Source organism: Hakea prostrata, chromosome 2 (assembly GCF_041222555.1).
Source record: "Hakea prostrata isolate BN-2017 chromosome 2, UWA_Hpros_2, whole genome shotgun sequence".
Taxonomy (NCBI): Eukaryota; Viridiplantae; Streptophyta; class Magnoliopsida; order Proteales; family Proteaceae; genus Hakea; species Hakea prostrata.
This window is the reverse complement of record NC_142601.1, coordinates 4,998,042-5,012,203: the sequence shown is the minus strand read 5'-3', so window position 1 is coordinate 5,012,203 and position 14,162 is coordinate 4,998,042. Positions and strand designations below refer to the sequence as shown.

Sequence of the window (14,162 nt, the reverse complement as noted above, 5' to 3'; positions counted from 1 at the left end):
ATAGTATGAGGTTAATTTATTCACCGTACTAAATGTTGGAATGGATCACCCTTAATGTATACGCGGAGAGTTGAGGAGGCACACTAGTTTCAAGGTCGATTGTTTGAAGGTGGGAGTAGGGATATTACATAATAGGCGACCTTTGACTCCAAAAAAAATTTGAACTTTGATCTCCTACTAGAAGTTATTAATTAGTTTTTTTTTACTTACACACTAGAATGTTTAAAAATGAAAATCCAAAAAAATTAAAAAGTCTCAAATATAATTTTAAAACCCTAACTTAAATGTAAAAATAAATAAAAAAATTATATTTACAACTAAAAAATGTTATTTTAATTACGTGGCTACTGCAACAACTCCTACAAATAAAAATCTCAACATTAGGTCAAGCATTAGCCAAATATTTTTTTTGGATTTTGGAAATTGGGTAGGGGCCGCGAACGCGGGACCCCCCGCTGCCACAAATTATGACGTACACTCTCCCACTTGGGGAGATGTTAGGCGGGCACCCCTCCCAAGTGCAATGGAGGTCACCAACCTAGGCCATGACCCTTTTTGATCAGCCATTGACCCCGTCCAGGTAAGTATGTTTTCTTGTATGTCTTCCCCTTATTTATATTCCTTCCTCCTTTCTCTTTTATAGTACTTGGCCGATGTGGGATTAAAAGATTTTAAAGCAAATTATATATTTACCCTTGAGTTTGCAATCTTATTGTGTTACTTATTCTACGTTGTTTATATTTTCTATGTTTTCTTTTCTTTTTTTAAATAAAAAATCTTGAATTATAAACTATACCCATCCCTAATCTTAGAATGATGGGATAAAGTGACACCTTGAAATTGTTAGGACTAGTAATCGCCGTCTTGGGGACTGGTCCCGGTCCTCCCCCCTAAGGCTGGTGCGTTTGTTCCTTGCAGAAGGTCCGGGGCCTCTTGGGAAAAAAACCTAACATGGATGGGTCACCACATCCTTGTAGTGAGGTCCCGAGGGCCTCAGAAGAAAAGGAAAGGAAAGGTCATTTCTTCGTTGGAAAAGTGATCGGGTGGGTCCCACTTTTTTACTTTTCCCAACTTTCCCACAAAATCCCACCAAATATGTGGGGTTGTTAAACATCGATAGCATTCGGGGTGGGGGAAAGTTGAGTCAACATATCGGCATTACAAGGTTCCGTGATTGAAGGAACCGTTGTCCCTCTCCACTCACTCCTCACCCCCAAGCAACCAAACACTCTACCATTTTAGGATTTAAAGGAAAAGTAAAAAATTTACACATTTTTCAAGAATTTTTCCATCCCTTTTTTCCCACCCTACCTTTATTCCAGCAAACAAATGCAGCCTAAGACATTTTCTTCATGCCATTAGTAGTATCCCTCGAACTTGAGTTGATTTCGTACTCACACGGGTGAGAACTGAAGCAGCAACGAAGAAATGGTGAGGAAGGACACGATCACTCACTCTTCTAATGTGCCTTTTCCCTGGCCTGATGCTCAGCCAACCCTCTCTCATTTTTCTTATTTTAAATTTTTTTTACGATTTTCTGATTTGTTTTCCCACTAAAACCTAGACAATTCTTATCGTTTAAGCTCTTTCTTCTCCGTCTCTCTCCTTCTCTCTTCACTATGGAACATCTATTCACCGGCATCAAGCCCATCTTTACTTCTCCATCTTTTTCTTATTTTAAAACATTGCTAGATTTTCTTATTTACTTTCTCTATATCTGTCTATTGCTCTCAGAAAAATGGTGACATCAAAGAACCATGGAGGTCCATTCTTCCCCATAAAAATTGAGTTGTAGAAAACCCACAACATAAAAAAAATAAAGAAGAAGAAAGAAGTAAGAAAACAAAGAGTTTTTATCATGGTGAGACTTTGTACACACCAAAACAGAGTTGGATTGATGGATAGACTTTGTTTGAATAAGGTAGAGGGAAGCAGCCAAGCCATGGTAGGCAGTGGTGTAGGTGTAGAGAAGGGACGAAGGATAGGATGAGAGGGATTGAAGGTGGGTTGTGTAAATCGTGGTGGGTAGGGAAGGATGAGGGCTTATTGTGATGCTTCATACCTACAATGTAGGTCTGCTTGGCTGCCATGAGATTAACAAAACAAGAAAAATGAACAAGAAGGAATAGAGGGGGGAGAGGCCATCGTTATTGCAAGAGATTGATCAAGAGCTCAAGAACTTCACGAAATAAAAAGTACGCTATATTTTGCTCTTAACAACTCGTTACAAATGTTATATTACAAGAGACAATACATATGCTTAGAAATGCTAAGCCACAACTACTATTCATGAACCCAAACCCAAACTACAAAGAAAAATCCAACATTCAAAATGATATAAGGCCGATGCTGCCCACACACCTCCAACAACAACAGAACGTGAAGCATGAGCCATGTTCAATGGTGCTCCTCCAACAGGTAGGTGATACAGTCTCAATCTTCGAAAAAAATCAATCTCTCATTCATATATGTATATGCATCAGTGTTCGATAATATATATAGTGAAATCTACATTTAACAGGTATTCCAGCAATGACAAGTCCATGATGCTTGTAAATTGTCTTTTCCGGTGTGGTGGATGTTCTATTCTGTTAACAAACAATCCAACATTCCGAAACCGAGCTTTGCTCCAGCTCAAGTGCCTTGTGCGAACCCACCAAGGTGCCAGAGACGAAGCCTACGGCAGTGCATTTCAGATGGAAGACGAGCTCGGGAGACCTGGAGTTCACCTCAGCAAGAATTTGCCCAGGGCTGCAACCCTAGCAAGAAAGGTGATAAGGTGCTGATGATAAGCTTCGGTTCAGGTTTCAAGTGTAATAGCCGTGTGTGGGAGGTGCTGAGAGATTTGGAAGATGAGAATGTTTGGAGAGACCGTATTGGTAGCTATCCTCGACAAATCCTTGTAAACCCTTTCATGGAAAAGTATCGTTGCATGGATTATGGAGGCAGGGGAACCCTAAAGCTCCCTTCGTCCTCATCATAGACTGAAGAAAAGAGATATATGTTGTTCTTCTTATTGCTTGTCTTATTGTATGTTGAACTGAATAAGAGGAAACCAGTGAAACAACTTGAGAAATGCATGCATGCATGCATGAATAATGATAATATTATTGGAAATTAAGATTGAAGAAGCCATTGTTCTGAGTCTGAGTATTGCAAGCTGCTAAGAATATTTGAGCAAGTAATCATGGGATCAAGCAGGAGATAATTAATGTCGTCGAATGGGTGCAAACCCAAGACCTCCCCGTGGGAGGTTGAGCCTTTAACCCCTTTACTAACCCATCATTGGCGACTCCACTCAACTCTTGCTAGTTGGACTGTCTAGAAGACGCTGGGCTTTAATTGGGTCAGCCAAAAGTAATTGCTTATCTATAGTATAAATGACAAATCTAATCTTGGCCCATATTGGTACCTCTTTTAAGTCATAGATTATGATGCCACCTAAGGATCAACTGGCATTATTCATTTGGACAAATAAATGGCTGGGACTACCTGTTTGAGGAAATTCCTCTGAGAAGGAAAAATACCCATAAGTATAGATTCTTCAATGTGGAGCATAAGGCACTAATAGGAGGTGGGTGTAAGATGGCATATCATACAAGTGAGATAAAAGGTTCATTTCAAAAGAGGGGCCACCAATAGAGGGAGCAAGGGAGAGCATGCAGGCTTAGAATCATGGTAATACATAGATATTTCATGCTCAACTTAATTTATATCAAAATATATATACTACCAACCTCATTAATTGTGGGAGGAACTATTTAATTCTTTATTTTGTTATAATGAGAACCTTCTCTGTAACCAAAATTGTTTTGCATGATGCTCATGACAGTCAAGCGAGTTTCAATTTCAACTGTTAAATTTCAAGGGTCGAGATCAAAAGCTCGGCTGAGATTTCGATTTGACGGACCGATGAGATTCTCATGACAGTCTACGCATTAATTTGTTTGGCATGGGCACCATACAATCTGTCTCTCTTCATTCTTATTCACCTAACTTTTCTATTTTCTCTTCTCATTTAACAAAAATGGTAATATTTGAAGAAAAAAATTAAAATAAAAAAAGGTAATAAAACCCATAATGCTGTAATGAATTATATACAGTTTTTTCTTTCTGGTACAGTTTATCTTGATAAAGAGTATATTATTATTTATAGGATACACTTTAATAGGTACACTTTCATGGTCAGATTATCATGGTCTCTACTTTCTCCTAACGAAGGAGAACAACGAAGCAAGTTAAATGATGAATATAGAAAATAATAGGATGTAACATCCACTCACTATCACGTGAATCATTCATTGACAACATAGGAGCAAATAAAGACCAAAGAGAAGTCCTTCTAATAAGGGCATTTCGTATGGTAAGATGGTTGGATGAGAAACTTTCTCTTTAGCTTTAATTGTTTTTCTATGCTTGGCTACATCATCAACAACTTAACTTTTTTCACAATTTTTCATTTTAGGTGGGGTTGGATAGATTGACATCTCTTTCTTCGAGTTCTTTTCTCATAATCCTATTTGAGTGTTTTTTTTTTCAATAATTACATTATTTTATTTTATTTTATTTTCGGAGAATTATATTTTAACCACTATTTCTCTAATATTTTGTATGTTTTGATTTTGAAAAATAGACTTGATTATTCATAAATGTATCTGCAATCGTTTTCTCTCTTTCTCTCTTTGTTTGTGTGTGTATTTCTATCCTGCTCACATCATCAGTTTGTCACCCTCCTTTGTATTGTTGTATGAAATGATACTCTATCGTGCTTCAATAGCGTGCTACTTTATATTCCTGACCAAACGAAAATTGGATCATCTACAGATACTCATAGATAAATCCACACCTTAGAACCACCCAAGTATATGTCCATTTTATTTCTCCAAGCATCCATTTCTCTATGTAAAAGGTAGAAATGGAATATGTGATTCATTTTGGATATACTTTTAACGTACCAATAGTAGCCTCTTATATAGAGGCATTAAAACTTAGGAAATCTTGTATGTATGCAAATCTCTGTCTCTCTGTACTTCCCTTCTTCTCTCGAATTTTGTTTGGCTAGTGTATCTAACATGGTGGTGTCTGTGGTGTCGAACGTTGGATTAACGTCACGTGAATTTCATTAAATTTCAACTGAGCAAAAGAGCATGTGCAAAATATACCAACTTAAGTAAAATAAACCGATTTTTCCTTCACCCAAATCAAATCATTCTTTTGTGCATTTGAAATTTAATACAATCAGCATGCAGCCAATGCTAGATACCATAAGCACCACCACAAGAGACGCGAATCCGGATCATCACCTTGTATTTATGGTGGTAAAGCCGTCGGGGGAGCACAGAGTGCTGCTTCAATAGGTAGCTTATCTGGACTCAAGAGATGCATCAGCCTACCCAGATCCCCCACCTTCTCAAGCTGCCCATAATGATGGCATTTGTGAAAACAAGAGAGTCCATTCTTGGCACTTAAAGCTGTACCCAAGATGAATGCATAAGTGCAGGGTAACCGGAAAAGCTCAAGCTGTCCTGGAAGCAGTTGAACATCCATTCCATTCCCAATAATTCATAAATTAATGACCTTCCATGCCTCTCCTTTACTTCCTTAGCTGTGTCATCCCCAAGCTCATGTCATTTCTCAAATCAATTTCACTTTCACCCAATTCCACAATCAAGACGAGAGAGACGAGAGTGATATTATTTGTTTCTGTGAAACTCCATTCTGCCATTCACTGGGGTCTACGAGATGAACATGTATTGTACTTTCAAAAGTTAAAAATTCCATAAATGCAGCGATAAGCTCACACAAGTTGGTGAGCATTAAGGGTTCAACTTCAGTGCTGTATTAAATGCCGTAGCACTTAGCAGCATATGGTCATGATTGAACGGGTGGTCGAAGTTAGAATCTCGACCATTCATTCAAAGAAAAACATATAAGTGGACCATTCGTTCCATCTCACTCTATGCAATTTGGTGTCGTACAGTTAATGCGTAACACTGAAGCTCCATCGATCCTCACCGTAACTCAGTGTTGTGCAATTAATATGCAGTACTGAACCTCTATCCAAACGTTAATAATTCGAAGGTCGAAGTTGGTGAGCCTTCGTGAATCGTGATATTAATCTTCACGTGTTCTATCTCTGATTATTATTTTTTATTTTCCTGATTTTCACGAGCTCCAACTCTATATATATCAACTTCGAATTCAGTAGAAATCAATCTCTCTTTCAGAGTCATTCATTAGTCCATGGAGCTGTTGATGATAACAGCAGTTCTAATTGCACTTCCATTAATAGTGTCCTTCTTCCTCAAGCTGGTGGATCAATGGAATGACCAAAACAGCAGCAGCAGCAGCAGCAACTGCTACATACTTCACTATGAGTGCTTCAAGCCCTCCGACGATAGAAAGGTAGACACAGAATTCTGCGGCAACATCATCAAGCGAAACAAGAATCTGGGCATCAATGAATACAAGTTCTTGTTGAGAACCATCGTTAGTTCTGGCATTGGTGAAGAAACTTACGCACCCAGAAACGTCATTCTGGGTAGGGAAGAATCTCCTACTCTCCTCGATGGCATCTCTGAGATGGAAGAATGCTTCTACGACACCCTCGACAAACTCTTCCACCGAACCGGAGTTTCACCTTCGGAGATCCACATTCTCGTCGTTAATGTCTCAATGCTTTCTACAGAACCCTCTCTGGCTTCGAGGATAATCAACCGTTACAAGATGAGAGAAGACATTAAAGTATTCAATCTCTCCGGCATGGGCTGTAGTGCAAGCCTTGTCTCTATCAATATCGTTCAGAACATCTTCAAGAGTTTCAAGAAAGCACTTGCTATAGTGGTTACGTCGGAATCCATCGGACCCAACTGGTATTCCGGCAACGACAAGTCCATGATCTTGGCAAATTGTCTTTTCCGGTCAGGTGGTTGTTCTATACTGTTAACAAACAACCCAAATCTCCGGCACCGGTCCATGTTACGGCTCAAGTGTCTGGTCCGAACCCACTTAGGAGCCAGTGACGAAGCTCACACGTGTGCGGTTCAGATGGAAGACGAGCTAGGGCGACCAGGGTTTCACCTTAGCAAGAATTTGCCAAGATCTGCAACAAAAGCCTTCGTTGAGAACCTGAAATCCTTGGCTCCCAAGATCCTACCCCTAACGGAGCTGATCCGGTTCGTCATTGTGTCACGGGCTGGTTCTAGCAAGGGTAGAGCCGGAAGAACCCACAAAACCGGTCCGACTGTGAGATTCAAGACTGGGATTGATCATTTTTGCCTTCACCCTGGTGGGAAAGCTGTAATTGATGGTGTGGGGAAGAGCTTAGGGCTGACGGAGTTTGATTTGGAGCCGGCGAGGATGACGCTTCACCGGTTCGGAAACACGTCGGCGAGTAGTCTCTGGTATGTTCTGGGTTACATGGAAGCTAAGAAGAGACTCAGGAAAGGTGATAAGGTTTTGATGATAAGCTTTGGTTCTGGGTTCAAGTGCAATAGCTGTGTGTGGGAGGTGATGAAAGATTTGGAAGATGAGAATGTATGGAGAGAATGCATTGGTAGCTATCCTCCAGAAACCCTAGTAAACCCTTTCTTGGAGAAGTTTGGTTGGATCATGAATGAGAACCCTGAAACCTTCACTACTCTAGCTTGAACCATTATACGTACAGTATTGTTCTTGAAATTGCTTGCTTTTAACTAGCTAAGCGTGTTGCTAGTTTATAAACACGTACAGGTACAGAATAAGAAGCAGATTATTATTACTGGAAGAGAAGTTAATTAATTTTCATGTTTATCATTAGAGATGCCAACATTTGTTGGTTTTGATCACAAGCTTCTTTTAAGATTTTTCTGCTTCACTGTAATTGTAATCTACTGCAAAAGTTCCTCGACATAGATTTCAAGAAAGAAAATTCGTTGGTTTTGATCGTTTTGCTTGCAATAAATTAAACGGATTTGGTTTACATTAAAACCCTAACGGCATAAAGCTGGATCAATGTTTGAGACAATAAAGTGTGGACGAAGCAAACTATATAAGGAATTCTGCATGAAGGGAAATAAATGGTAACGGCCCACCAGTTTCACAGTTCCATGAATTGAAGAGGGTCCAGGCCTCTTAAATGTCATTATGACTTGCTCGTTTTGGAAACTTTCAGTGAGTTTTTTTGGAAGAGTTTGGAAACTTTAATTATGGATGAACTAGTTCTGCAATCTTGCATAGGAAGTGGAACCAGGATTTACCATGAGGGGGTTAAGTACAAGGTTTAAATATTCCACGATATCATATGATACTAATCGATATGTATCCATATTTGACCCAACTGATACGATACATTTCGATACGTCTCTCCGTTGAATTACACTAAAATACATTAGCTAGAGCGATACAATACTTGATACAAGACGATATATCTTTTAGAGTCAATTGACCGATACGATACTCGATACCAGTACTTTAAACTTTGGTTTAGTATTGAAATTTTACACATGAAAAGTGGGCCAGAAGAAAAAAATTTAAGAAATCAAGAATGGACGTGAGAAAATTTCAAAAGATTATGGAGAACCGAGTGCAAATGTTAATCCAGTAGAAACAGAAAATGGGAATGAAGTTAACCAATCAGTCAAGATTCTACTTTCAGAACTGACTGATGTTAGCCTAAAAAAGAAAAACAAATGGTAACTCGTTATGTTAATCCAGTAGAGAATAACATTTGTTGGCTTTAGGCTCTTTTTGGTATCAATTATCATTGTCAATTATGAGAAATTTTCATTATTTTAAATTGTTTGGCATCTATTCTGAATTTTATTTTTATTTAAAATAATAAAAAAACCTCCAAAATCCATAATGAACTTTTTGTCCATTATGGATTATGATGAGAATTTCATTATCTTCATTTGTGTAAGTTTACTTAAAGTTCTATAAGTAAGATGAGGGTAAAATAGTCAATACACATTCTTTTATAACAACCATACTTTTTCCTTCTTTTCTCACTTGTTTACTATCATTTTTAACAATTTTTTATCTTGACACCAAACTTATTTTCCATTTCATAATTTATTTTCGATAAAATTCACCAAACCATTTTTCATTCTTGACTAAAAATGAATTATTGTACTTATTTATTTTAAATAGGCATAATAGAGAATGAGAATTGATACCAAAAAGAGCCTTAGTCACAAGCTTCTTTTAAGATTTTTGATCGACAGAGATTTGGTTCACATTAAAACCCTAATAGCATAAATCTAAATCGATTTTTGAGACAATAAAGTGTGAACGAATGAGGAAATCTCTTTGAAGGGAAATAAATGGTAACGGCCCACCAGTTTTACAGTTCCTGGTGAACTGAAGAGGTCCAGCATTAAACCGAAAAAAGGACAAGAGGGCCACTGCAAAAAAAAAAAAAAAAAATTCATTTTTGACGGTGGTTCATAAGTGTAGCCGAAAATAACAAAACCGTCAAAAAAAATAAAGGGCTACGCTTACCTACGATTGACACGTCCGTCATCTATACTGGCATTGCAGAAAATAGGCAACAATTTTTTGGCACCGACAGGGAAAATATTTTCGGCGATGGTAACAATCATCCCCAAAAATCCAATTATTGGCGATGGTAATATTCGTGGTTAAAAAGCTTTTGAGCCACGGTATGTCGGTACCAATGCATGGGTACTTTTTAGCGACGAATATTTTAAAAGCGAAAAATTGGATTTTTGGCAACAGTTTAAAATTATCGCAGAAAACTCTATTGGCAAACGGTTCTTTAGATAACTTTAGGCATAAATACTTACTTTTAACGACGATAGAAATAAAATCATCGCCAAAAAATGTTTTTTAAATTAAAAAAATAGTCATTGTTCCTAAGCAAGAAGAAACATATACTTGAGTGATAAGTAACATTTAAAATTATCAAAATCCTAATATGTATGCACTATTTTTTATGTACCAAAATAAAAATAGAGATAAATATAACAGTTGCAATTCATTCCCAACAGTCCACCTTTCCAAACATGAGTTGTCCAAGGGCAATAAAAAAATCAAATTCATTTTCAATCTCATAATTACACATATATAGAGCAAGCTGAGGAACAATTTAGCATAGATACAGTCACATTCTTATGATATAAACCATACAAAAGTTAATAATAATAACCAAAGTTGTAGAGACATGAGGAAGTATCATCTACACCTTCACATATAAAAGAATTTGCAATATCTTTATAGAAACATAGCTTTGTAAAGTGGATTAGGAGCCTCGGAGTGTGGAATCTTAGGTGTCTTCTTCTTCTTCTTCTTCTTATTCCTTTCAATTGTACCAAAGGAGTTGTCTCCACTCACTGATTCTTCGTTGCTTCACTTTTTTGATCTCCTTTTAGAAATAACAAAAAAGAAATTAGAAAAAGATGAAGAGAAATAAAGTAGAAACATCTAACAAAAATGAAGCAAAAAATCATCTACCACTGAAAGAAAGCTACCGAAAGTAAGGTTAGGGTGGTGCGATGCTTCCAGAGTTTCGACTTTGAATAGAAATAAATCCAAATTTTGTCTTCATATTAGGTTTGGCTACTAACATCCCACATTTATCTCATCAATCATGTTTTCTTTTGCTTTCTACTCAAACCTCACATAAATAAGATTGATGTTGTCATTTTAAGATCTTTTGTTAAATGAACTTTGTTTTATTCTACAAAATTATTTCAAACTATTTTGGAACAATTTATTTTTCTTTCAACCATCACATCTTCATCAAACATTGGATTCTCCTATTATACTACAATTGAACTTGATTGGTTTGAAACTTCTCTCTTTATTTTTGTTATTCTGGGTAGTGGAAGTTCCCTCTTGTTTATGCATTTGAAGTCTTCACCCTTCATGCCCACAAGAGAGGCTCATTACAAGGTAAAATCAAATACCCAACACTTATATGGCCGTAGGTTATTTAGGAAAAGATACATGTTTCAGTGATGAATCTGCAACATCATGGTTCTCTGTATTGGCATCATATCACATATTAGTTTTGGAAGTGACCAATATTGTACATGGTAGGTACAATGGGTAAGCTATTCAGAATATTCAGTTTAGACAGTTTAAAAAGCATCGCCGAAAATATATTTCTCCATGGTTTTTAGAAAATCGTCGCCAATTTAAGTATTTTCTACGCACTCTCTATCAAGCGTTGCTGAAAATATATTTTCCCCCTCACTTTTTGTAAGTGTTGCAAATATTCATTTTCTACGACGATTTTGTAGGCAAACATACCTATTTTCCACTACATATTATTACAAGCGTCGCCCAAAACCTTTTTTTTCCCATGCATTTTAAATGTGTTGCCATATACTGAATATTATATTTGGCGACGGTTTTGGGTAAAGCGTCGGCAAAAATAAACATATGGTGACAATTACAGGAAAAAGGGTAGCCAAAAATCTATTTTCTTGTAGTGGGTCCAACCCTCTTAAATGGCATTATGATTTGCACGTTTGGAGACTGACTTGTTATGGATGAAACTCCTCAAGTGTGAGGAAAACATAGACCTAACATGTAGAGGATCTAAACTTGAATTTGTTTACATTCCACATCCATATGTTGTTGAGTTTAGTTCTTCTATCCGTATTCTAGTTTATTTTGTCAGAATTTGGAAATGGGTCCCCTCCTAAATATGCGGTAGAACTGACGTTAGGATAATGATATCAAATCTCGACTCTATGTTGTTTACCTATCATATGTTTATAAACAATGGATAGCTACGACTCAATACCAAAAAGAGCTACAATGACCTTTCTACCCATTGTTTTTATGTTAAACTTTTTCTTCAAATAAATAAAGGATATTTGCTGATATTTGACATTGAAAGAAAGCCTAATAATCAAAAGATTAAGAAAAGAAACCCTCTTTTTTTTTTTTTTTTTTCGGTAAGAAGAGAAGAAACCCTCTGTCGCTGTGGCTGCATCATCGTCTCAATAACGTGGATTGACTCCGGTGACAGTACTAGCTTTTATTGAGCTGTTTCAAAGCTTTTCCGAAGAACATGAGAAAATAAGAAGCGGTAGATAGCGATTGGCAGAAAAGAAAGTATGCTCTGAAGGTGACTTAATTAGAAAGGAAGGCTTAAATAACGGTTGGCAGTGAAGAAAGTTGTCATTTTCAGAATTGGGAAGAGACATGAAAATGCAACCAATCAATCTAGATTCCACCTTCAGAGTCGACTCATGTAGTTGTAGGCTTAGAAAAGAAAAAGCACTCGAAACTCGCTGAGCCGGGTCCAGTTTTCTCCGGTTTAAGTTGCTTTAACCCTTTTTACATGGATGGTTTAAAATTAAATGAACCCCCCCCCCCCCAAAACATGATTAGGAATTTGAATAATCTACGGAAAGGGATAGTGCATAATACTTTCTTCGATTCTTCTCACCACACATACAAAGATTACACTATATCTGTCTTTTCTCATCAATTCTCTAAAGGTTATCTTAATTCTCCTTTAATTATTTTAATTCTTTTGATCTTGATTAAATTGTTTTTCCACACAAGGGTATTTAGAGGCCTCCTTTGAACTTTATTATACCACCTTAGTTGACTTTTTTGTATTAATTTTTTAGAACTACTTCATGTCCAACTCGAATATAATCATCATTTATTTATCTAACACTTCTTAGTTTTGTCATTCATTTATTTCTATGATCCATGTCTAGTGAATTTATTGCTGATCTTATTTCTTTTCGTACAAAAGTTTGTTTGTTACTGATTTGACCATGAGCTTTCTCACAATTAATAGAGCTCTTTTACTATTCCCCCTCCCCCCCAAAAAAAAAAAAAAAAAAAAAAAAAAAAAATCGCTCCTTGGCGACACGGCGACACACGGTCGAAATTTTGCCAAAAGTCGGGCGACTTTTGGTAGGGGTTCGATGAAAAATTGAACCCCTGTTTCGATGGGTTTTTTTGGTCATTTTGACCTGAAATTTGATGTGTAGCCTAATTTGAGGCTAATAAACACATTGGTAGTGTTATTTTGATCTAAAACATTACCTAAACTAATGTTCTTAATCGACCCATGTCTTACTATACGCGGACGAAAGCCCCGAAACTAAAAACCTAAAAACTCATAAAACCAAATCATATAAAGTCTACAATTCATTGTACAAATCTTTGTAATACATAAAGTCATCCAACCATATAAAATCTGAAACTCTCAGTCTCAGTACCAAGTACTGTGCCTAGGTGGATCGAATTCCTCTGACTCAGACTGTCTCCATTGATGCCCCCCCAACAAATTCACATACTCATCCCATCTCATACGATATTGAAAATTGTTTAAGTAATCATTCACTGCAGTTCTATAGCGGTCATCTTCACTGCCGTGAGAACTCCAATTTGAGGGAAGTGAGAATAGGGCCAAGGAACGTCTTGCATGCCATCGGATGCCCTTGTTGGTACGAATGACTACGATTGTGAAAAGAGAGAGGGACATCATAGCTCCCATGATACGAAGAACTGGAGGGGACACCATAGCTCCCATGATACGAAGAATTAGAGGGGTTACTAATTCCCATATCATACTGTCCATCTGAAGGAGGGAGAGGGACACCATAATTACCCGTAGGCCAATAACTGGTGTGGAGCCTACGGACTCATCCAAGCTCATGGACCCCATTGACGCAATCGCCGCATCCCAAGGATTAACATAGTCATGGCCAGCTCCCCTCTCGATGGTGGCTCGGCCTCGTATCGGGATATTGACGACCACGGCGATACTCACCACCATGATCATAATCCCGAGTGGCATGATCAAAATGACTCTCCCCGGTGTATCCGGGGTGGGGGCTCCTGTGTCTCCGGTAGTGGAACATGTATACGCTCTCCAATTCCTCCACCACCACCACCATCATCATCTCCACCGGTCGACTAGGCGAGAGTGTGTCATCGGGAGTGTTGTCCTGCGGCTCCTCCGTGCCTCGGTGCCATCATCCAATCCTCATCAGCGGTGGCAGCTGCCTCTGCATGTGCTTGACCCTCTTCGGTGGCCATATACTCACCCACATTAACCCCTGCAGCTTGAGCTAGTTACGGGTCGGGCCTCCCTCCAGAGTTGGTCCAATACCGGCTCACCCCTGTCCAACATCCACTGAGTGAGGGGATCTTGGTCATCTTCGGCAACATCAAATATATCATCG

At 37.9% G+C, this 14,162-nt stretch overlaps 1 protein-coding gene and 1 non-coding gene across 2 annotated transcripts; one reads left to right on the top strand and one right to left on the bottom strand.

The window, feature by feature from the left end:
- Positions 1 to 428: 428 nt before the first annotated feature.
- Positions 429 to 588, bottom strand: LOC149023407 (U1 spliceosomal RNA). The gene has a single exon (XR_016171862.1). It is a non-coding gene; the product is annotated as a U1 spliceosomal RNA (small nuclear RNA).
- A 5,631-nt stretch (positions 589 to 6,219) lies between these two features.
- LOC149023406 (3-ketoacyl-CoA synthase 12-like) lies at positions 6,220 to 12,088 on the top strand. The gene is made up of 2 exons (XM_089142746.1): positions 6,220 to 7,639; positions 12,036 to 12,088. Exons 1-2 carry the CDS (start codon positions 6,244 to 6,246, stop codon positions 12,086 to 12,088), a joined length of 1,449 nt encoding a protein of 482 aa, XP_088998872.1. The 5' UTR covers positions 6,220 to 6,243.
- Positions 12,089 to 14,162: the final 2,074 nt, after the last annotated feature.

Excerpts from the sequence above, each read along its gene's own strand:
- LOC149023406 (XM_089142746.1), top strand. The coding sequence starts at position 6,244 with ATGGAGCTGTTGATGATAACAGCAGTTCTAATTGCACTTCCATTAATA. Across the intron at positions 7,640-12,035 it reads GAACCCTGAAACCTTCACTA|AAGCGGTAGATAGCGATTGG; the intron begins CTCTAGCTTGAA and ends TGAGAAAATAAG.